The sequence below is a fragment of the Triturus cristatus genome, chromosome 2_1, assembly GCF_964204655.1.
Source record: "Triturus cristatus chromosome 2_1, aTriCri1.1, whole genome shotgun sequence".
In the NCBI taxonomy this organism is placed as follows: domain Eukaryota; kingdom Metazoa; phylum Chordata; class Amphibia; order Caudata; family Salamandridae; genus Triturus; species Triturus cristatus.
Window position 1 is genome coordinate 363,731,983 of NC_140581.1, and position 24,061 is coordinate 363,756,043.

General features: G+C 46.5%; 1 protein-coding gene across 1 annotated transcript in view; it reads left to right on the plus strand.

Annotated features, from left to right (window-relative positions):
* The window catches only part of MTREX (Mtr4 exosome RNA helicase), a 780,177-nt gene that overhangs the window by 397,821 nt on the left and 358,295 nt on the right, over nt 1–24,061 (plus strand). The window contains exons 15-16 of the mRNA XM_085631304.1: nt 4–129; nt 22,521–22,671. Of these exons, the coding sequence (XP_085487430.1) occupies nt 4–129; nt 22,521–22,671 (277 nt within the window). The remainder of the gene's footprint in view (nt 1–3; nt 130–22,520; nt 22,672–24,061) is intronic.

Sequence of the window (24,061 nt, forward strand, 5' to 3'; positions counted from 1 at the left end):
TAGCTCTCATCTGGTGAATACATTCAAATGTCTGGTCGAGCCGGCAGACGAGGCATGGATGAAAGAGGGATTGTTATCCTCATGGTGGATGAAAAGATGAGCCCTACTGTTGGGAAGCAGCTTCTTAAGGTACTATACAGCTTTTGAGTAACCCCATCTTGACATCCTGGTTTAATCCAATGGAGAACTATTTAAACCAGTTGATTGCATTGTTTATGTAGTTACAGAATAATTACATTTAACCCATTTTAGGCATAGCATGAACTTAAATGTAAGGTGTTTTCTTCTGCTACAATCACCTGGAAATCAATTTGGTATAATTAGGCTTCTGTAGAGTCATTTTGTTCCCATTGTTATATAGATAGTAGTGATTGTTTCGTTGTCTTATTTTTATGTTTGCCATGTCAATTTAAACCCTGTGTGGCATAGAGAAACTTCTTGATCGAGGCATATGAGCTTCAGATTTCACTGTGCATAGATAGTCATCTGGTGTTGGGCCCCGGATGTCGCAGTTGTTTTTCTCTTGGAAAGTCTTTGGAAGTCACGAGGTATGTAACTCCTCCTTTGGATCATATTGCGCATGGGCTTCGGCTCCATCCTCAGATTGTTTTTTTTCCGCCATCGGACTCGGATGTGTTATACGCGCTCCAGTTCCGAACCGTTCCAGTTTTCCTGTTCGGCTCGCAATCCTCCCCCCTTCAACGGTATTGTCTCGATCGCGTTCTCCAACACTCGACGTGACTCTCAACAATCTAAGTCTTCGATTCCGGTCATCGACGAAGGCCTTTGACCTACCTGGGCTCCGGTCTTGGCTGATGGAAAGGACTCCATTTAAGAAGTGTCCTTGATGTGGGTCGAAGTTTCCCCACATCGACCTCCATGAGGTGTGCAACCTCTGCCTCTCCCCAAAACACGAGGCACGGGACTGTCCAGCTTGCGCCTCCTTCCGATCGAAGATGATGATCCAGGACCGACTAGCAAGGAGAACAATGGCACACTCGTCGACTTCGATCCCCGACGACATCTTCGAAGAAGGCGCCTATGTCCCGGAACAGCAGCACACCGAAGAAGGTCTCGTCAGCGCCTCCGAAGCGGACGACTCCGAGGACATTACTCCGGCACAGAGGGACATGAGTACAGACGTCGACCCCGACCCTAAACCCCCCTCCACGCCATTGAAAAAGGCTTTGGTCACGCCTTCGGGCCTAGGTATGCACCAAAAGACTGCTTCCCATACCTCGCTTCCAGGCCTGGTTAAGAAGCCCATCAAGCCTTCAGGCAGCTCCGGCTCGAGCCCGCCTACCCTCGGTGCCGAAAAAACCTCATCGGCACCGAAAAAGAAAACGCCCTTTTCCTCGTCCGTGCCGAGCTTGACACTGAAGCTCTTGGCGCCGAAGACTTGCACCGGCTCCTCGGCACAGATAACACCCTCGAAGCCGAGCAAGAAGCCCAAAAGCCTCGACTCCCAAACCTCGAAGCTGAAAGCCACCTTGGAACCGAGGAAGTCAAAAGACACTGCTAAACCCCACAGTTCGAAACCAAGAACCAGTGCCGAAACGATGCCGAAAAAACCCACGGCTCCGACACCATCGGCACTGAAGGATCTGCCCCTTACAGACTAACTGTTTCGAACCGATCCTTACCAAAAAACCCTCGTAAAAGATCCAAAGACTGGTCATTTGTCGCTTAGCACCAGAAAAAGACCACTGGACAAGCCTGCACCAGCTCCACCACCAGAAAGGAGAGACTTGCCACCTCCCCTTTAAGGATTCCTTCACCACCTCCTCCTCCTCCCCCTCACCATTCTCCTGCACCATCTCCAGATGAGGATGATGATGACATTATCTACGACACAGGGGATGGGGCAGACAACCAACCAACAGGGAACCCTACCCCTACAGGCTCCCCAGACCCATGGGACGACTATAATATCTCAGACGTCCAGAACGCCCCGCAGGACGAGCTTTACTCTTCTAGACCCCCCCCCCCCCCCCTCCCCTGGATAATATGGGCTTTAACCAACTACTCCATAGGGCTGCCTGCTACCACGGGGTTGATCTCCACACAGACCCCGTAGAGGAGGACTTCCTCTTAGATACATTCGACACTGCACTCAATCCTGCCGATGCTTAAGGGAGTTAAGCAAGCACCAGAGGTTTTTAAAGACCCAGTTAGGGCCAGGGTCATTAACCCACGTATTGAGAAAAAATATATAGCCGCCCCAACAGACCCACCCTATATTAAAGGCCCCGCGCCACTAGACTCCCTGGTAGTCTCCAATGCGAGGAAACATGCCAATTCCCAGGCATCAGGTGAGGCACCACCACCAGATAAGGAGTCTAAACTCCTAGACGCCTCTGGCAAACGGATGGCGTCTCAGGCGGCCAACATCTGGCGTATCGCTAACTCCCAAGCGCTCCTAGCCAGATGAGACAGGGCACATTATGATGAGCTGGAGAAAATCCTGCAACACCTCCCTGATCAATATAAACCTAAGGCCAACAAATTGATTCAAGAGGGCAAAAACATTACAAACACTTCCATTCGTTGTGCCCTTGATGCTGCTGACACCGCCTCCAGGACAATTAATAACAGCACCCTTCTGGGTAGGCATGCTTGGCTACACATCTCAGGTTTCAAACCTGAGGCTCAAAGTTCCATCCTCAACCAACCCTTTGATGAGAAACATCTGTTTGTGTCCTTCATTTTTTCGAGGGCTATATCGACATTAGGACCAGACACGGCAAAATCTATGGGAGCCTTGCAGTCGCAAGCTCCCAGGCGCTCCTTTCGCCGTTCCTCCTTTAGAAGCAACACCAGAGGCTACTCCTCCGACAGCGCCTTCACTTCCTACAAAACCGCTACCCAATCCACCTTCACTAGGGGTTATCTAAGAGGCAGTTACAGAGGTAACAATAACAAAGGCAGAGGCAAAACCAACACCTCCCGCTCTGCCTCCACCCCCACCCAGTGACTTCCCTCCACTTCCCCCAGACTATTCCACTCCAGTCGGGGGCAGACTGCACAATTTCCTTCCTGTCTGGGCTACCATCACCTCAGACAGATTGGTACAACAAATAATCCAATCAGACTACTGTCTAGAGCTAACATCTACCCCCCCCCCCCCCACCCTCCAACCATTCCACCCAAACAGCGCCCAATGTCACAGGAACATTTGTCACTTCTAAAGCAGGAGGTAATCTCCCTCCTACAAAAAAATGCAATAGAACTAGTTCCTGCCCACCAACAAAATAAGGGAGTTTACTCCCTATATTTTCTCATACCAAAAAAGGACGGCTCTCTCAGGCCCATTCTGGACCTCAGACCCCTAAACCAATACATACACTCAGACCCTTTTCACATGGTCACACTCCAGCAGGTGCTTCCTCTGCTCTCACAAAACGACTTCCTAACCACCATAGACCTCAAGGATGCCTATTTCCACATTCCCGTTCACACCGCTCACAGGAAGTTTCTCAGATTCGTAGTGGACGGTCACCACTACCAATTCAAAGTACTCCCCTTCGGAGTCACCACAGCCCCAAGAGTGTTTACCAAGTGCCTAGCAGTAGTGGCAGCACACCTGAGAAGACAACACATCCACGTCTTCCCATATCCAGACGACTGGTTTATAAAAGCCAGCTCATACAACCAGTATGTACAACACACTCACGCCACGATCCAACTACTTCACGACCTGGGCTTCACAGTAAACTACGCCAAGTCCCATCTGAATCCCTCCCACGTACAACAATACCTTGGTGCCACCATAGACACCTCAAAAACGTTAGCCTACCCCAGCCCTGCCCGGATAGCAAGCATACAAGCTCTTCGTGCCAAATTTCAACCTCAACACTCACTTCCAGCCCGTGTGTTTATGCAAATTATAGGGATGATGGCCTCTTGCATATTCATAGTGCCTCATGCAAGACTCCAGATGCGTCCTCTCCAAGAGTGCCTAGCACGCCAGTGGAACCAGGCTCCAGGTCAGCTAACAGATCTGGTGTTGGTAGACGGTCGTGCCCATCTCTCTCTGCAGTGGTGAACCACCAAAAACCTTTCCAAAGGGCGACAGTTCCTAGAGCCGGTTCCTCAAATAGTTCTAACAGTGGACGCATCGCTCTCCAGCTGGGGAGCTCATCTACTGCATCACACCATGCAGAGCAGGTGGACACCTCAACAAACGTTACTCCACATCAACCATCTGGAGTTACTGGCCATATTTCTAGCCCTGAAAGCCTTTCAAACACACGTCTCAGACAAGGCTGTCTTAGTCCGCACAGGCAACATGACCGCAATGTACTACATCCAAAAACAAGGCGGCACACACTCTCTGCAGATCTCTCAGCAAGCACAGACCATATGGAGATGGGCCATACCTCAAAACATCTCTCTCCTAGCACAACATGTCCCAGGAGTCCAAAACACCATTGCAGATCTGTTGAGCCGTCAAATTCAACAAATCCACGAGTGGGAACTTCATCCACAAGTTCTTCAACCATTCTTTCAAATGTGGGGGCAACCACAAATGGACCTCTTCGCCACCCACGAAAACGCCAAATGCCAAAGCTTCGCCGCCAGATATCCACACCCGTGTTCCAACGGCAATGCGATATGGATGAACTGGTCCGGCAAATTTGCGTAGGCTTTTCCGCCTCTCCCACTCATTCCATTAGTGGTGCGCAAACTACAGCAACACTCCCTAACTCTCATCCTAGTTGCTCCAACTTGGGTCAGACAACCGTGGTACACCACATTGCTGGAACTCTCCGTAGTTCCGCACCAAAAATTACACCTCACTCCACGCCGATTAACCCAGAACCATGGAGAGATCAGACACCCGGACCCAGCTCAGCTCAACCTTGCGATCTGGCTCCTGAAATCCTAGAATTTGGCTACCCTAATCTTCCCCCTGACTGTATGAACGTCATTAAAGAAGCTAGACGTCCTACCACTAGAGCTTGCTACGCAGCCAAGTGGAAACAATTCGTGATTTTATCAATCCCTTGGATGTGTCAATCCAACACATCACAGGCTACTTACTACACCTACAAAGGTGCAACCTAGCCTACTCGTCTATTAGACTACACCTTGCTGCCATAGCAGCGTATCTACAAAATAGACAGCATCTATACCTCTTTAGAGTACCTGCCATAAAAGCCTTCATGGAAGGCCTCAAAAGAATAATTCCCCCTAGAGTGCCACCCTCACCGGTGTGGGACCTAAACATCGTTCTCACAAGACTAATGGGGCCTCCATTCGAACCTCTACATAAATGCAAGCTTCAATTTTTAACATGGAAAACAGCTTTCCTTGTAGCCATTACTTCCCTCAGAAGGGTCAGTGAGATACAAGCACTCGCCATTCAAGAACCTTTTCTGCAAATGCATCATAATAAGGTTGTTCTCCGCACTAATCCAAAATTCCTCCCTAAAGTCATTTCTCCCTTTCACCTCAATCAATCTGTGGAACTGCCCGTATTCTTCTCGTAGCCACAAACCATTGCAGAAAGAGCTCTGCACACCCTAGACGTCAAAAGAGCGTTACTCTACTACATCCAAAGAACACAACCTTTTTGCAAGACCAAGCAATTATTCGGGTCTTTCTCACCACCACACAAAGGCAACCCCATCTCCAAATCTGGGACAGCTAGATCAATTGTTAAATGCATACAGATTTGCTACCACAAGGCAAAACAAACGCTATCTGTTCCCCCTAAAGCCCACTCTACACCTAAGATAGGGGCTTCCATGGCATTTTTAGGGAACATCCCCTCAGATATCTGCAAGGCAGCTACATGGTCTACACCGCACACTTTCACTAAACACTATTGTGTAGATGTGCAAACTAAACAAGAAGCTAGTGTGGGCCAGGCTGTCCTCAAAACACTGTTTCAAACAACTGCAACAGATACTGGTGGTCGCCGCTAAGAGGGGTACTGCTACACAATCTATGCACAGTGTGTAATCTGCAGCTCATATGCCTCGAACGGAATATTCTACTTACCAGTATGCATCTGTTCTTGGCATGTAGAGCTGCAGATCTACACACGCTCACCTGCCTCCCCGGCTACCTTTATCTGTTCCAGTTTTATCTTATTTAGATACAGCACACATGGGCATCTTTCCTGTTTCTTACAAAACTCCATTTCCCTGCTGGTGAAAAACAATCTGAGGATGGAGCCGAAGCCCATATGCAATATGATCCAAAGGAGGAGTCACATACCTCGTGACTTCCAAAGACTTTACAAGAGAAAAACAACTGCAACATCCGGGCCCAACACCAGATGCCGATCTATGCACAGTGTGTAGATCTGCAGATCTACATGCCAAGAACAGATGCATACTGGTAAGTAGCATATTCCTTTCTCTGAAGGTTTACTCTATCCACTTTATAACGTCCAGGTTTTGCTCTTGGATAATGTGCAATGCTTAAAGTGACTATGGTGGAGTGTCGCTGGTTGCATGGGAGTAATCGCGCCCAAACCTAATGTAAACTAAGGTCGGGACTGTGACTCAGACAGCGGATATGTTTATCCGAAGAAGTCTTTATGCATAGCTGAACTCAGTCAGGTCCGACTGTCTGGGTTGTGTTGCCAGCTCATCCCACTTTCTGCCTTCAAATTAGGCTATTCTGTATACAGTTGCTGTTTTTGGTCCCAAGGGGAAAAAATGCCAAACAGGAGGGTAATGCGCAGACACTTTTGTTTGTCTTTGAAATTCAGATGTATCAAGACTAAAGAGAATAAGTAATTGTCTTTCTGTGACGTAAGGCAGATTGTACAGTACATACATTTGTCACTTGGATATTTGCATGACACACTGTGGTGTTTTCAATTGGTAACTTTATATTCATGCTTAGAGAGTTAGAACCACAATGGTAAATTGTAGATGAGGGCTTTCCACTCATTTTGGTTACCTCAAATGATAACACACCTGTGTGCTGTTTGAAAGAAGACAATTGGCTAATCTAGTAGCTGGAGGGGGTCCATCAGCAAGTACATGTCTATCTGAAGCAAGTCTGAGTTTGTATACACTTTAATTAATTTCACCAGAAGTATGAACTATTATTAGCAGGCCCAGTTTATCCTTCTCTCCTAACTTTCTATTAACCCCTTCGGTGCTCATGACGGAACGGTTCCGTCATGAGCGTCGGTTGAGCTGTGCTCATGACGGAACTGTTCCGTCATGACCACGCCCGCGCAAGAAACGGTCAGCGCTGAGCGGGAATCAGCGCCGCATCGAAGGGGTTAATAGGACTCTACAGACCAGCCACCAGCACCAGCCTAGTTTCGCAATTTAGGTGTGCTCTTCAACAGTAATCTGACCTTATCAAAAGCACATTCTGCTGACTCCACTTGCCTTTAGGCTATTATATCTTTCCTCTAATTCACACAATAAAAATGTCATTTAATCGTGTACAGATTACTGCAGCTTCCTTATTACAACATCTCCTGTGGAAGGACTTAACCAATATCTCTCCTTGACGCCAGATGATGCAATGCTATTTCACCCACTGATCATGAAGCTCCTCAGTTGATGATTTGACATCTCAACACAGCAAGTAGGCTTCCGTCCTGGCTATGTCAGAAAGCTGGTGGTCCTACCGCCCTGCTATGATCTTTGCCAGGTCACCGATACAGGAGAAACTGGCTGTTGTGATCAATGATATTAAATGCAGCAGACCCGTTTAGTCCAGTTAAACTTGTAATACCATTGTGTTTCGTGTAATTTTTTCTACTTTGTATGTACGGACTGAACACTTTACACATTGCCTTTGATTTAATCCTGACTGCTTTGTCACCTTAGCAGTGGTTGAGCACATGTTTATTTACTTTGTGTGATGTAGTGGCCTTTAGTCTTTAAGTTGAGCACTGGTCCACCTCAAGTAATCCACTTTCTTACAACAATCAAGAGAAAAAATTTTACCCGAGAAGGCAATGCTATTTCAAACACATGCCTCAGGCCAGCACTAGATGTGCCAGGTACAGAAAGCAGACAGCTGTGCGAGGGCTCCACCTTAAAGAGAGATGCATGGCTAACAGTCTTAGGATTCAAGCAGGAGGTACAAGCAGCAGTCCTCAATATGCCCATATCAGGCAGCAACCTGTTTGGCCCAGCAGTGGAGGGTCTTCCACAAAAATTGAAGGACCAAGATGCTGCCAAAGCCAGGGGAGCTCTCCTATTCAAAACATTTCTGAAGAAGGTCTGCACAAAGAAGACAACTGTTGGTAAGAGGAGAATCACAGTCAGTCACCTCTCATGCCAGCTTTGTCTCTCAAACCAGCACACAGAGCGCACCACCTCAGTGGCAATACCTCAGCGCAGCAAAATAGCTCTTTTGAGATGATGTTAGAGGAAGTAGTGCCCCTCTGCGAGGAGCAGGGCATCCAAGCAAATGACATCATCAGGCTCCCTACACTCAAAACCTGTAGCAGGAAGAATTGGAGGATTCCTCAAAGAATGGGAAATAATAATTTCTAATGGGCTCAGCATTTCTAATGAGTACAGCAAGGATAGCGTAAAAGACTGTACATAAAGAGGAGAAACTGCGAGTATACTCTGGTTACTTCCTGGTACCGAAGCTGAATAATACTCTCTGGCTCGCGAATACTGTTACCGTGAGGAAAGCTTGCTGTGCTCTTGTGGCACTACTGACAGGCTATCAAACACGTGGCCATTCGTATGGATCATTATTAAAGCAAGTTTTCACCGATTACTTATCGTTCCATACACAAAGGACGAACTCTATGAACATATCGTACGAAGTATTGGAAATTTTCCAACATGCTATACATACTTGTTAAAGCCCTGATGAAGTTCAAGTTATCTATTTGAACGAAATGAGTTGGCTGGATGTTTTTTGATGTGGAATTTAAAGATTAGAAAATAAAATAAAAAGGAACACTATTGCTGGTGCTCTATTCCAAATCAAGTACAATACTCTCAGAACCATTCTGAACTTGTGTGCCTTAAACACATTTACAAAGATTCAAAAGTTCAAAATGGTCACTTTTCCTGAGGCCATCCTGTTCCTGCGATAGACTATATTGCAATCCTAGGCCTTAAGGACGCCTCCCTGCATGTGCTGATGAACAACAAACCCAGGAAGTTCCTGAGGTTCATGGTGGGTAAAGTACATTACCAGTGCGGGGTTCTACCCTTTTGGATAAAGTCTGCTCTGAGGGTATTTACAAAGTGGCTGGCTGTTATGGCAGCACACTTGAGAAGATAGAGAGACATATGTCTACCCTCATCAAACAACTGGCTAGTAAAGGTGAGATCATTCAGACAATGCAAACACAAGGAGATGATGGACGGAGCGCTGAAACTTTTCAGACACTCACCCCCAGTCACAGATCTGAGTTGAATCCATCATTGTTCTTTAGCGCACTTCGTCACCCCAGTTAAGACACAGCTATATGCAAATCAGTCTTGACCCTGTGCCTCATGGGAACAGTCCAGTCCGAACTGCCAAGCCATGTCTTCCCTGGACTGGACACAAGCATCCTGGGACCAGTTTCGGGCTAACAGCCCTCATCAGCCAGGCTAGCTTAAATCTAGTGTCCTATCAGTTTGTCTCTGAGGGTTTTGTGGGTACAGGGCCTGCCTCAAACTGGATTTTGGTGTTATATGTGGGAATATATATATATATATATATTTTCCCCCTCCCTTCTCAGAGCCCAATGTTAGTGTGGCCAAAGACTCCCCATCGTCAAAACGCTCTGACACATTACATATTGGCCTGTTTGCAAGGCAAAGAGGAACTACTGTAAAACTTGGTAGCCTCTAGCTGGTACTGAGCATAAATTTGGCCCCTCCAGGCACCCACATCTGAATTCTTTCTTGACCTATGGAAGATCAGAAGAGTGCTGGAGCTGCTATCTGTGACCTGAGGAGCCAAAAAGACTGGATCTGCTCCCTCTTGTACCCCGGACAAAGAAGTGGACTCAGTTGGCTAACCTTCTGTGTGGCTACAGAGAGACGATGAGCTGCATGAGGCCTTTTCTTGTAAGTACCCAACTGACCAGTGGCAACTCGACCCGGATTGGACCCTGCTGGTGGCTTCTGCCTGACAACTTGTGAGTCTCTAATTGCTTCTCTTGATGTCCAGGGGGCTTCAGAAGTGTTCTCCTTTGGTGGCTTGGGACTTAAAAGACTAAGTCAGAAGGTAAATTCTTTCACTGGAACAAACCTGGTTGGTGGATTAGACCCGCACTCTATAGTAGCCTGAATTGCGTTAAGTCTTGGTCTTCGACCATTGACTATCACTAGCCCATTGAGCATTTTAGCTCTGTTTCGGCTTACAACTTTACACATTGTCCTAAGTTAAGCCAGTCTGCTCTGTGGCATAATAACGTTGTTGACTTCATGTTAATTTAATTAATGACTTGGAGGGTTTGTTCTCCCTGACCAGGGTTGTGATTATTTCTTGAAGTGGGCCACCACCCACCCCATATCTATCTGTTTGTCTGTCTGTCTATCCATCTCAATAGATCTATATATATCAGCCTGGATCTGGAAACCTTTGGTGGGCGGTACCCCTGTGTGCCAGTGGGTGGCGTCCACATCAAAAGTGATGTACGCGGTGCCTATGTAGGCCGCCACTCCAGTGTGCTGACATCAGTTCTTTTCTTTCCGTACCAATCAGCACAGATCTGGAGAGCACTGCTCCCAGTCACTCTTTAACTGACCTTTTTTCGACCTTTTGTCAAAGAATTTTTAAGACTTTGTCTCCTGGTATGTAGGATGTCCACCAGAAAATCTGTTTTAAACCATGCAGTGCCTGTCACCGGCAGATATCTGAGACAGACCCGTATTTGGTTTGTCCTGTGGGGGCCTGGGGCCAGACCATGACGTCAAGACCTGCGAGGATTGCCGTGCCATGCATCCCAATGTGCTGAGAGAGAGGTTCCTGAAGCTCCTTCCCTCCTTATGGTGAACAACTTAATGATGCTCCAGATCTCAGACGCGAAGAAGGTCCCAGAATTGTTCGCGAAGTCGTACCGTGTGAGCGTCGTCCTATTCTAAATCATCGAGGAAGTCCCACAAGAAAAAAGTTGTCAGAGGTATTCTACTTTGCCGCCCAAGTCTGCGGACGAGTCATGGGGCCATTGGCATTCGAGGCTTAGCTCTGTGGTGGAGCTTGCTCCTGGGCCTTTTCTGCGCCTACCTGAGTTTCCAGGAGCCGAAGCAACCCTCTCCAAACTGAAAGAACTTTGAGGCTTTGCACCTCGTATTTGGGAGTCACAACCCCTCTAGAGGGCCCACAGACCCAGGAAGGTTGCTCTACTTATTTTCCGTTGGCAGGTTCGGCCTGGGCACCAGCCGGGCCTCAGGGATCCATTTACAGATCCAGAGCGGCACCGGTCGAGCGACCTCTACCTTCCCCTGCTCCAGGGCCAACACCCCCTGGCGCCACCAACAACTAGCAGTGATGCCACCCCCATCATCATTCCAGACTCCAACACAGAGCCGGATGAGCGCCGTCTGACGCCCGCTCCAGCGCCGGACAGGGGAACTCTCAATGTCAGAGCCAGCGTTTTATTGCTATGACAAGCATGGTTTGGGTGATGAGTGGGAACCCATATGGCTATTAAACATTAGAAGATGCTGAGGAGACCTAGTTTGAGGATCTGGCGAATGCCAGTGGCCTGGACACCATCCCAGACACTGGCCTAGTCTCTCCTCCCACCATGAATATGAAGGAGGGTACCTCATTTGCTGTGGTGGTGCAGAGAGCGGCTGATGTCCTGGACCTTATGCTGCCCTCAGTGGCAGTTGAGACAGTCTTGACAGAGGTGCATTAGCCTAGAGTTGCCCCCACATAACCATTAGTCCCTTTTAATGAAGCCCTTACCGACGTCATTCTTGGGTCTCCGTCCAGGCCCTGCACAGGGGGTTCCTGTGCATAGGGTGATTGCCCGCTGCCATTTCCCCATACCAGGGTACCTCAGTTTCCTTACACAGGACCTCACCCCTGAGAGCTTGGTTGAAAATGAGCCCTGGTGCATTCCCTACTACTCTATCAGATAGGGATTCCAAATGGCTGGATACCTCAGAGAAGAGTATGTTCTCTTCTACTAGCCTGGCACTGCAGTTGGCGAACACTGCATGCCTCTTGGGCCAATACTCCTATACGATCTAGGACTTGATTGTGCAGGCACTGCCCATGGCTCTGGAGGATACCCAAGCCATACTTGGGCAATTGCTGATGGGAGAGATGCAGCCAAGTTCACCATCAGATGTGGGCTGGACATGACTAGCTCACTGGGCAGATTGATTTCCTCGTCAGCGGCCCTTAGGTGCCATGCCGCCTGAGAACCACTGGCTTTTTGGGGGATGTCCAAGCTTCGCTCTTTGACATGCCCTTTTATGGCTCCTGTCTGTTCTGTGAGAAGGCGGATTCCGCGCCAGAGTGATTTAAGGACATTGGGGCTTCAGCCAGGTCTTACAGCCTTTCAGTGGCCCCTTGTCTACCCCAGTCTGCCTGCCACCACTTTCGTGACCAAGGAAGAGGGTTCCACCCCGCATTTCTACACTACCAGCCAGAAGGTTTTGCAGTCTTTTCGTGGCTGAGGGTGTGGCTCCCATAGACCACGTGGGAGAGGCAGCCAGAAGTCAGGCAAGTCAACTACCCCCACAGCAGCTACAGCCTCCAAACCCTTTTTGTTTTCCCTTCGACCATCATAGGCATCCATTGGAGGGCAGAATATGCCATCACCTGCACTACTGGAGGTCAATAAGATCCGACCGTTGGGTTTCACAGCTTGCCCAAAGGGGCTACTCAATCACCTTTGTGATCCAACAACCGCCCCCCCCCCCATGCCACCCACTTACAAGAAGCTGACTGATGGCCACCTCATCTTGCTTCGTCAGAAAGTGTTTGCTCTCTTGGCCAAAGGAGCCAAAAGCGAGGGTGACCGCAACAGATGTAGGTTTTGGTTGATATTCCTGCTACTTTTGGTTGCCCAATATGACAGAGGCCTTCATCCTCTCTTAGACCTGCCCCTTCTCAAACTCTTCCGGAAAAAGGAGAAATTAAAGATGCTTGCCCTCGCACAAGTCCTGTCTGATTTATACCCTGGAGATTAAATGGTAGCGTTGAACTTGCAGAACACTTATTTCCACATCCCTGTCCTGCCTGCCCACAGATGTCACCTGCGGTTCAAGGTGGGCCAAGAGCACTTCCAATTTGCCATGCTTTCCCTCAACCTTACCAGCGCCCCCCAGTTGTTCACAAAAGTGTTGTCAGTGGTTGCAGGTCATCAGCAGAGGTCAGGGGTTCCACTCTTTCCCTACCTCAATGCTTGGCTGTTAAAGTTGGGCTCGCCCCAGGCAGTCATCCCCCACCTCCAGGTTACGGCAAACCTTCTGCACTCGCTGGAGTTCACTATCAACATCCCGAAGTTGCACCGAATTCCCTCTCAAACGCTCCCTTTCATTGGAGCCGTTCTGGACCTAGTGCATTTTCGGGCTTATCCTCCTGAGCAGCGAGTCTAGGGTGTTCAGGCTGTGATACCAATGTTTCAGCCTCTATCCTAGATTCCGGTGGGAAAGACCCTGAGGTTGTTGGACCTCATGGCCTCCTGCATCCTGCTTGTAACACAGGCCCGCTGACGTATGCGGGCTCTGCAGTGGGAGCTGAATTCCCAGTGAGCGCAGCATCAGGGTAATCTCTCGGACATGGTCCAGATCTCGGATGGAACTGCAAAAGATCTGCAGTGGTGGTTAATGAACTGCAATAGGGTCAGTGGCAGACCCCTCTCCAACCAGAGCTGACTATAGTGGTGACAGACTCCTAATTTCTTAACTGGGGCGGCCATCTCGAGATGTGGAGATCAGAGGACTCTGGTCTTGGGTGGAATGTGGACTCCACATCAATCTATTGTAGTTCGGGCGATTAGATTGCCATTGAATGCTCGTCTTCCTTTAATCATGGGAAGCGTAGTACAAGTGTTCACGGGCAACACCACTGCCATGTGATACTGCAACAAACCAGGCGGTGCGGGGTTGTGGAGCCTTGGTCAAGACGTTTTTCTTGGAACACCAGGGCATTTCCGAAGTGGTTCAACACATGGCGGGCTCTCTGGATGCCAGAGCGGATAAACGTAGCCATCGGTGCCTAGAGTATCAGGAATGGTGTCTTTACCCATAGGTGAAGCAAGTTCTCTTTCAACAGTGGGGAGAACTTTGGTTAGATGTGTTAACCGCCTCTGAGAACTTGCTAGATCAGCAGTGTTGTGTGCTGGACTTTCCAAGATTGCACTCGCTCAGAGACCTTTTTTGTCTCGAGTGGAGCTCTGGCCTCCTGTACACCTTTCCTTCAATGCCACTCCTGCTCAGTGTTCTCAAGAAGAACAAGAATGACTGGGCCCAAGTCCTCCTTTATGGTTCCGGATTGGGCATGGAGAGTATGGTATCTAGAGCTGTTGAGCTGAGCATTGGTTCTCCTATCAGGCAACCTCTTCGGGAGGGTCTTCTATTGCAGCAACCAGGCAGGATCCTGCACCCAAACCTGAAAATGCTTTGCCTTCATGCATGGAGATGGGGCTGCAACTGTTGACAGCTATCAACCTTCTGCCCAAAGTTTGCAGTGTTGGCCTGATAGCCAGGCGTTCCTCCACCAAGACGTTATACGCCTGCCATTGGAGCAAGTTTGTGACATGGTGTGCAGAAAAGCATGTTAACCCTCGATCTGCACCCCTTTCCGTGGTTATCTTGTTTATTCTTTCCTTGCCCCAGCAAGGCTCTACCTTGGGCATTTTAAAAGGTTACCTTTCTACTATTTCTGCATTGCTACGGTTGCCAGATCAGCCATCCCTTTTTTAAATTCCTTACTGTACATAGGTTTCGAAAAGGTCTCCAACACGTGTTCCCACCAGCGCCTTTTATTATGCCTCAGTGGTACCTAAATCTAGTTATTAAAATTCTAATGCGCCCTCCCTTTGAGCCTTTCCACATGTGCCTGCTCAGGCTACTCACCATCAAAACGGCGATAACATCTACCTGGAAGGTGAGTGAGCTACAGATGTTCTCTGCACATCCTCCATACCTTTCTTTTTATACTTTCTACCCTAACAAACTGGTTTTTCGAGCTAGGGCATCAATCCTCTTGAAAGTGTTTACCCCCTTATATGTTGGCCAATCCCTCGCTCTACCTACCTTATATGCTCTGCCTCATCCTTCTAAAGAAGATGCGAGACTCCGTTGACCGGACTCAAAAAGAATGTTGTTCTACCTTTATCGCACTTGTGAGTTCCGGGTGGATTATCAACTTTTGGTAGGGTATGTCGGAGCGATGAAAGTGAAGGTGGTGCAGTAGAAGACCGTTCACGTAATCGCTATGCGAGACTCTAGTAAGAGGGGCATTTCAAAGTGCTCCCAAAAGTGGATTGCATGGCGAGCACGCGCACAATCACGTGCATCGTGCCGCCATGCAATCCGTTTGGGGAAGCACTTCAGCCCACTGGCGCGTGCACGTGTAGCCACAGCCTCGGCATCATACTTCAAATGGTCTGCTCCCCTGCCTGGAATGCGCGCCCCCGCCACTGCATGCCGAGAGATTGTTTCCTCATGGCGCCTCTCACAACTGTCCCTCCCCCACCACAGGGCTAGTCTCACGGACGCATTGCCATCCATCGATTTCACTTTCATGCCCGTGTTCTCTTAGCCTTTCAGCACACAGCCCGCCCTCCCCCCTCTGTGTTTTCTTGCAGCTTTGCCCAGATCTGAGTCTCAAACAACCAAAATAATAAGTTTGCCCTGCACGCTTTCTGCGCTTACAAAGTTAACATATGCCGCGCTCATTCCCTTTTCATCCTTCTAAGGTCGATAACATTAGCTCCATTAATTTTGCGTCTAAGGATTTAAATAACCATATGTTTTCTTGCAACTTTAGGCACTTCACACACACAGCCCCACTGCTCACACACACAGGCATCAAGGCAGCAACAGAATGCTCTGAGCCCCACCAGTGTTTGCCACACACACATGCCTCTCGCATCTCGTGTTTTCTTCCAGCTTTGGCCCGTGTTCTCTTTGCCTTTCAGCACTCAGCTTCCCCGTAACCACCATTTAACTAACATCCTGCCACACTCATTCCATTTTCATCCTCGCTTTCACGCCTGTGTTCTCTTTGCCTTTCAGCACACATCTTCTCCGTAGCCACCATTCAACGACCATCCTGCCGTAAACACCAGTTAACTACCATCCTTTTAGTTAAAATAAAAGAATTGCCTCTAAGGGTTTAAGGAACCATAGAAATACAAGGCAAGGCAACATACACTCCAAAAACCAATCAGTGCCACATAGTTACACACCACATAATTACACAGTGCTCAATGCCACATACACTTCAAATACCACTCAGCGCCACATAATTACACATCACATAATTACACTACACAATGCCACATGCACTCAAATAACACTCAGTGCCAATTATTACAATGCAAACAATGCAATATACATTCAAAATAACACTCAATGACACATAATTACACGCCACTAAAATCAACATACACTCCACACAAAACCACTCAGTGCCACATAATTATATTCTACATAATTACACTCTATCTATCGCCCTCACTCTCTATCTATCAATCTATCTATCTTATCTATCTATCTTATCTATCGGACTATTGCACTCTATCTATCTATCGCATCACCACAGCATCACTTAGCACCACCACAGCATCACTCAAGGGCACCACTACATCACTATGCGCTACCACAGCATCAGTTAACGCCACAGCATCACTCGACACCACCACAACATCACTCGACACCACCACAACATCACTCGACACCACCACAACATCACTCACCGCCACCACAGTATCAATCTGTACAACCATTCAACAACAACTGGCTCTAATATGTTCACTCAATTTTTAGGCTTTATTACAAATGGCACAAAAAAATGATAATATTTAACTTCAGTTCTTGGATTTTAGGCGCAATTAAATACACTAAACATAATCTTCACAAGAGTTATTAACAAAAGTTTAAACGATTGCCATTATAATTTACATTAACTTTGATTTAAGTATTAATTATTTGCAAAAATTAAAAGCCATTGTTATTTATAATATCAATACATCTAAGTCACGTAAATACAACACATATTGCATTACAAATGCTATAGGTGTCACATTTGCAACAGTTAAAACTATTGACATTGTACATGAGAAAGCTAGTAATTTAAATATTTTCAATACCAACACATAAATAAAAAATTTGTCAATTTACAGTACAAAAAGCTCAAACTTTCCTAATGCGAGACCTATTGCATTGCAAATGCTCGTTGATCTGGTTAATGTGACAGTACAGATTCTGCTTTTATACTTTGTTTGCAAAGAGCATGTCACCAAGGATGTATGCAGTTTATAGGATGGTTGATAGAATAATCATGTGTTATAAGGAATAAAATGCCCTCTGCTGTACATTTAAAGAACACTACAAGGTACCTTCGATTTACCATGACTTGATAAAGGCACTCAGCCTTCAGGCTTGTTCCTCTACATGGTCACTGAATTTATCGGTTACTTGCAATGTCCATCTAATGTGTGTCTGGATAGTTTATCTGGTATGTGTGTGTCTCTCTCTTTCCTTCCACCATCTCCCTCTCTCCTCCTACCACTTACCCCTTTCCCCCAGCTCTTTCTCCTACTCCCTTTTTGGTGTGCTATGTGTTTACTGCACAAGTCCGAGACTGACTTGAAAATCGAAATATTTTTCCTTCATAAACAGGAAAACTGGAAACAATAAAAGATGTGTCTAGAGCAGGGGTCTCCAACATTTTCTGTAGTGAGAGCTAATTCTGCTCAAGGAAAGTCTTCCCGAGCTACTAGACAATTTTATACCTGTAAAATAGTAACTACACTATGACCACCCAAAGCAAGCTTTTCAGTAGTTACCACCCAAGTATACCAAGTGCGGTTACCAGCAGAAATGCTGGGAAAAAGTTCTGCAATATTAAATGCCTCCCCTTGACTTATGAAGTAACATTCAAATCTTCACATGCCCAGTGGCACAAAGGACATAAGCACAGCAGTAAGTCTCCCCAGTTCAGCTTGAATTATCATTCACTAGTTTCTGAAAATGCACATTTTTCTATCTAATACTACTTTCCACTGTGGGCAAACAAACTCAATTTTCCAGAAGAAACCCTATTTTTGAAAACTAAAACGGCCTTTAAAATATCAGTTTTCAGTTTTTGAGAAATGCACAGTCTGAAAATATCAGCTTACCATTATCATTGTGTACTCCCATGTACAAATGCCTCATATGGACAGACTACTTTGAATTCCCAGGTATTACAGTCATATGCCATGGATGCTCACCATTGGTATAGGAAACAATGGTCCTAGACTTCTTTAACCCCTTCCATGCGGGGCGGATTCCCCCGCTGTGCTGACCGTTACCTGCGCGGGCGTGGTCATGACGGAACGGTTCCGTCATGAGCACAGCTCAACCGACGCTCATGACGGAACCGTTCCGTCATGAGCGTCGAAGGGGTTAAAGCTACAATTCAGTTATAAAAAAAACATTCATTAGTCAAAGGGCATCCGGTACATGTAGAATTGTTTCATTAATGTACCACCATTTTCTTTACAATGCAAACAAGTATATCTTCAAAAGACACAAACGCACAAAATATCGCTGCAATAGTGACTGTTTATTATTTAGTTACTTTTATAACAGATCACCATATTCAATGCTGCTCCAAATAGAGAAAGAGGTTCCTCCAAGGGGAGTGTGAAAAAGAAAAGTGCTTGTGAGGTAGGACAGATATAAAGGAGGCCTGTCCCTTATGGATTTACAAATAAACATTTCATGATTTTCTGATGACGCACAGAGAACATTCATCTGTGAAAAGGCAGGGCTGGGATGATATCAGGTACAGGCACACTGGGGGAGAGTGTCTACGTCTCAACCCTGGTGCAATGAGGGTAGTTTATATCCTCTGCAGGTGGGTCTTCCTCAGGACGGGGGGAGGGGAGGCAACCTAGGGTGAGGTACAGTGAGGAAGATCCGCCTGCAGAGGATATAACTTACCCTCATTGCACCAGGGTCGAAACGTCAACACATACGCCAGACATGCTCAGAGTAGGTCTATGATGGCTGCCAGCATACCACAACTAGACCAAAAATACTAAAATAGTCAAGGATGACAATAGTTATGCCATTGGCACTATTATGTCAGGAATGGACACAGTTATGCCAGTTCTTGGCACCAGGCATAGTTTCAGGAAGCAATAGTGTTTATTATGGGCACACACATAAATGTTCATGAATCTCTTAATTTTCTATGGTCGGGATCATACCCTGTTCTCCTCAGGTCTTGAGCTGGTCATGCATCTAACGGACACATTTTCACTCTGACTCCTGCAGTCCCACACCTTGGTGGGTCAGCACTGATTACCGCTCAGGCTACGGCTGCCATACTTTTTTGATGGTGCACTCTTCATGCACATGTTGTGACTGATAAAGGAGGGACTGCAACATGGTCAATCTCCTTGTGGCTTAATTATATTGAGATTGGATACAGACTGTCATGTAGCAGGTCCTATCAGCTAGCACAGTGTGTGTTTGAGTGTTAGTATGAGTTACTGTGATAAGTTTGGCTGGCTGTCACTCTTAGGGTCTTGAGATGATCAGTGTTGCCTTCTTTAATAGGCACCTACACTGAAATTGATACTGGGCTTGACTTCACCTCAGAGAGCTACTTTGAAGGTACTGGCGAGCTACCAGTAGCTCCCAAGCTACTCGTTGGAGACCCCTGATGTAGCCACTAAAGTTGTCGGGTGTTTTACAAAGTTAACGGCAGCCCACATTACCTATCCCTACGTGACCTCCTGCGCTTATCTTTAGATTCACCCTTGCCACTAGAATTTTTTGTAAAGTCCAGTGCAGAGACAACCATCTGTTTCAAAAATGTAACCAGTTCCTGCAAATCGAGGTGGGACCAGGGCGGAGAATTTGACAAACTGTGTCATGAAAACTAGACCGGGGACATACCAACCGTTAAGACTGAAGTTCACTATGCCTTCCCTTTATACTGTGCCCTTTGCTGAGAGTTTTTAAGTGTGTATCTGTAATACATAAAATGGTGGTAGTGTTACCGCTAGATTGTTACCCTGCACCTACGCCCACAAAAGAGTGCATTGTGATTTGTTCCCCCTAAAGGTTTGGTGCAAACTTTGAACTTAATTTGATGTTTGCAAAAGCTGACTATTCAAAAAGATGGATATAAATGGGCCCACCACCATATCAAGGTTTACCTTTTTACTCCATGAACTGTGCACACCTGTGTGGTGGAAAGTGAAGACGGACAAAATCTAGTGGTCTCCCTATAATAGATGAGGGCCATGGTCTGTTGCACTGCTACTGGTGCAAAAATAACAAATGGTGTGGACTTAAGTTTGAAGGGAACTTGCCTGTTCATCCAAGGACTGAGGTCTGTGCAAACATCTACTGTACGAAGATTAGGGAGGCTGAAGCTGCAGAGACCGGGGAGCTGTGAAGTGCTGCTCAGCTGACCAGTGCACTTTCTTGCTTGTAGTCTTTGAAACAAGTTGGATTTTGGGTCACTTTATTTTATTAAAGGTGGCTCAAATGCCTCACAGAAATGTACAATCATTTTGATAATGTTCTCGTTTCAGTGAAATTGTAACTTCAAGCTTCTTTGAAGAGTGTACCTCTAGCCCTAGATTCCTTACCTTTGAATATTCCCCAACCATCAGACCGAGTCTGGAAAGTTTTGAGCAGTACCCACGCACGCCGGTATGTGGCGTCCTTTTGTATCATTTGCGTCAAATGTGACCTGCATGGTCCTATATAGGCGGCACACCAGCACGCTGACGTGCCAGTTGGCGCTGATCCAGAGAGAGCTCCCGCCTCTTACTCCGGTCTTTTTATGACCGACTTTTTTTCTCAACTTTTTGTTGAGGCCTTTTTTTGCCTCCCAAGAAGCCCACAGGCTTAAAACCATGTGGCTCCTGTCACAGGCAGATCTCTGTGACGGACCCTCCTCTGGTTTGTCTCTGGTAATTGGAGTGAGACTGCGACTCCATGACCTTTGAGGATTGCTGCGCAGTGAACCCCAAGGCTCTAAAAGAACAGTCCCTTAAGCACCTCGCTTAAGGGACTGCAATGCTCTCAATCCCGGTCATGGCGAAGGTCCCTGGAACACACGATAAGCTGCTCCCGACAGACGACCAGGATCGAGATTGAAACTGTTAAGTCGCACACAAAAAGTCGAAGAAGTTGAAGTACTCTTAGACTTCTCCGTGCCGGTCCAAGTCTTCGGACCTGACACAGGAGTCGGTACTCTAGGCCTCACTCTACGGTGAAGCAGCTGCTTGGGAGGGCTCCGCACCTACCAGAGTTTCCTGAGCCATATCGACCCCTTTCCAACTCGAGGAGTTTTATTAGGCCATGCACCTAGTATTTGGCCCCTCTGGAGTGCCTTAGGCCCCATTAGTACGGGTGGGGGGAGGGACCCGTACTAGTTCTCTGCCAGAGGTTCACCCTTGGCACCAGTTGAGCCCCTTAGATCTAGTGCTAGATCTGGAGTAACACCGCCCACGAGACAATGAACTTCCCCGACGCCCACTCCAGTATTCTTGCTTGTGACGTTGCTGATGTCCCGTGGCGGTTCATGCCCCATCGTTATACCAGACTCCGATTTGTGTGCTCATTCTACCAGAGCCATGGTTGCGGCCACTGTTAACTCGCCGAGTCCCTGCCTTGGACATCTTTCAAGCAGCAACATGGGCGTCCTTTCACTCTTTCACCAAGCACTACTGCTTGGATGGTGAGGTCCATTGTGACAAGCATTTTGCCATTCGGTCCTGCATGGCTTTTTGGTCTAATATGTTTGCAAACTCACGTCGGGTTGCTATTGCTTATGCTATTCTAAGGTAAGGAATCTGTGGCTAGAAGTCTCTATCAGATGACAAGCTGTTTGCTTTTGTAATGCCTTCTCTATGAGTAACTGTATCTAGCTTCATATTCCGTACTGATCATCCCCAATCTGCAAGCTAATTCAATAGGGTCTCCCTTCTGAAGGCCTTAGTAATGTACACCAGTCTGTCAGCATTCTTTGTGACTCTGACGTGGAAAGTCCCTAAAAGAAACTGACGTCCGAACGCTGGGGTGGCGCCTACATAGGCACCGCACACGTCACATCCGGCGCTGATGTTGAGCCAGACGACGCCACCTACTGGTGTGGAGGGGTACTGCTCAGAAATGTCCAGATCCAGTCTGACACTTTGGTAATATTCTAAGGTAAGAAATCTGCGGCTAAATCAAGCCTCTACCCGATAAAGCGTTACTGAAGGTCAGTAGCTTGTTCATCTAATTTGGTATTGAACGTCGCTAAGATTGTCAAACTTTCCAAGTCGAAAATATAGGTGATTTTGGGGTATTCTCTTCAAGTAAAGTGACAAGTGCACTTTTTAAAGCACTTTTTAATGTAACTAGTATTTTAATATTTTTTGTTCTTTTTAGGGTTCTGCTGATCCATTGAACAGTGCTTTTCACTTAACTTACAACATGGTACTCAACTTGTTGCGCGTAGAGGAAATTAATCCTGAATACATGCTGGAGAAGTCTTTCTACCAGTTTCAACATTACAGAGCCATTCCTGCTGTAGTGGAGAGTAAGTACCTGGCACTCTTTAGTTTCACCTTCTGTATTGTTTGCTAATATTTAGCAAACACTGCATAAAGTATGTTTGGCTTTTTTTTCAATACGCGGTCTCCACTCTATTGAAGTTTTTAAAGCTGTTTTTCATTTGTAATTTTCCCATTTCGAAGAGACTGTATCTTGAATTGCTTATTGTGTTTTTAGTCTAATTTATTTGGCCATTTCTATTGTGTGATGGTCATAATCTGCATCCACACATTTATGGATAAGAGGGAAGAAGCAACATACCACATTTTAAATGGAAAAGCTTTTTTTCTTCAACCTATTTACTAAATGGAATTAGTTGGTTATCAAGTCTAAATTGTTTCGACATCTTATTCCACAAGGGTCTTGCCTGAGCAGCAGTAGGATGTCTGCCACCTCTGGCTCGCTCTTTTTTTATAGGTAACATCAGAAAGTTCCTAGACTTAACATGAGCTGGCTCCTTGGCAGTAGATTTGTGTCTGCTTGTTAGTACTTGGGGCTAAAGCAAGCAGTTACTTATGTAGCATGTGAGAACCTTATGTCTTACTGTGGCTTGCACTGATAACTACTGAGTGCTTTCCAAAGCAGGTGTGGCATGAGATATCCTAGCAATATTTTAATTGCCTAGATAACACAGGAATGGAATTCGTCCCTCTTAACACAGATAGAAAATATTTATGCTAACTTGAAATGTTATCTCGCAATTTGACCTTCTGCCCCTTTGAAATCGGGCACTCTTAAGAGTAGTTTCAGGTAAAAGCTTTCGTCTCGCTACACATATTGGCACTCAGGTGTTTTAATAGACCCTGCCCCCAGTATTTTTACTTAATATTGTGATACTACATCAATGTAACCTCCTTTTGAGTACCTGGCAAATACATAGCTCTTCTGTATTTAATTAGAAATTCAGTGTTGGCTTCATTAACGCTAAACCATTCTCTGATCTTTTTGAAATGTCCCCTCTACTAATCTCCGATATTTCTCAAGCTCCCTTGAGACATGTAATACTATCTGTGTAGCATCAGTGTAATTATAAATACTGCTTTTATTGGGCTTAACAGTTCACTAAGTGATTAAATATGTGCAACATCAATGAGTCTTGAGGCACTCCTGCAGCATGTGTAGGTGGGAGCATGAGTTATTCCTCACCCCCCAGTGTTTACTGTTCATACGTGAATTATTCTTTAACACCGTGTTCTGTGTCATTTTTTCCTTTTGTTTAATAGTTTTAGTTGTTATTATTGCTGTATTGTCTGTCTTGATTACAGCTCATATGACACAGCTTAAGACCCGAATGGTAGAGATCTTATGAATGTTGTGTTTGGCTCGGAGCCTCAACAAGTATAGCTTGATTCCATCAGCCATTTTCCGTTCAGTCT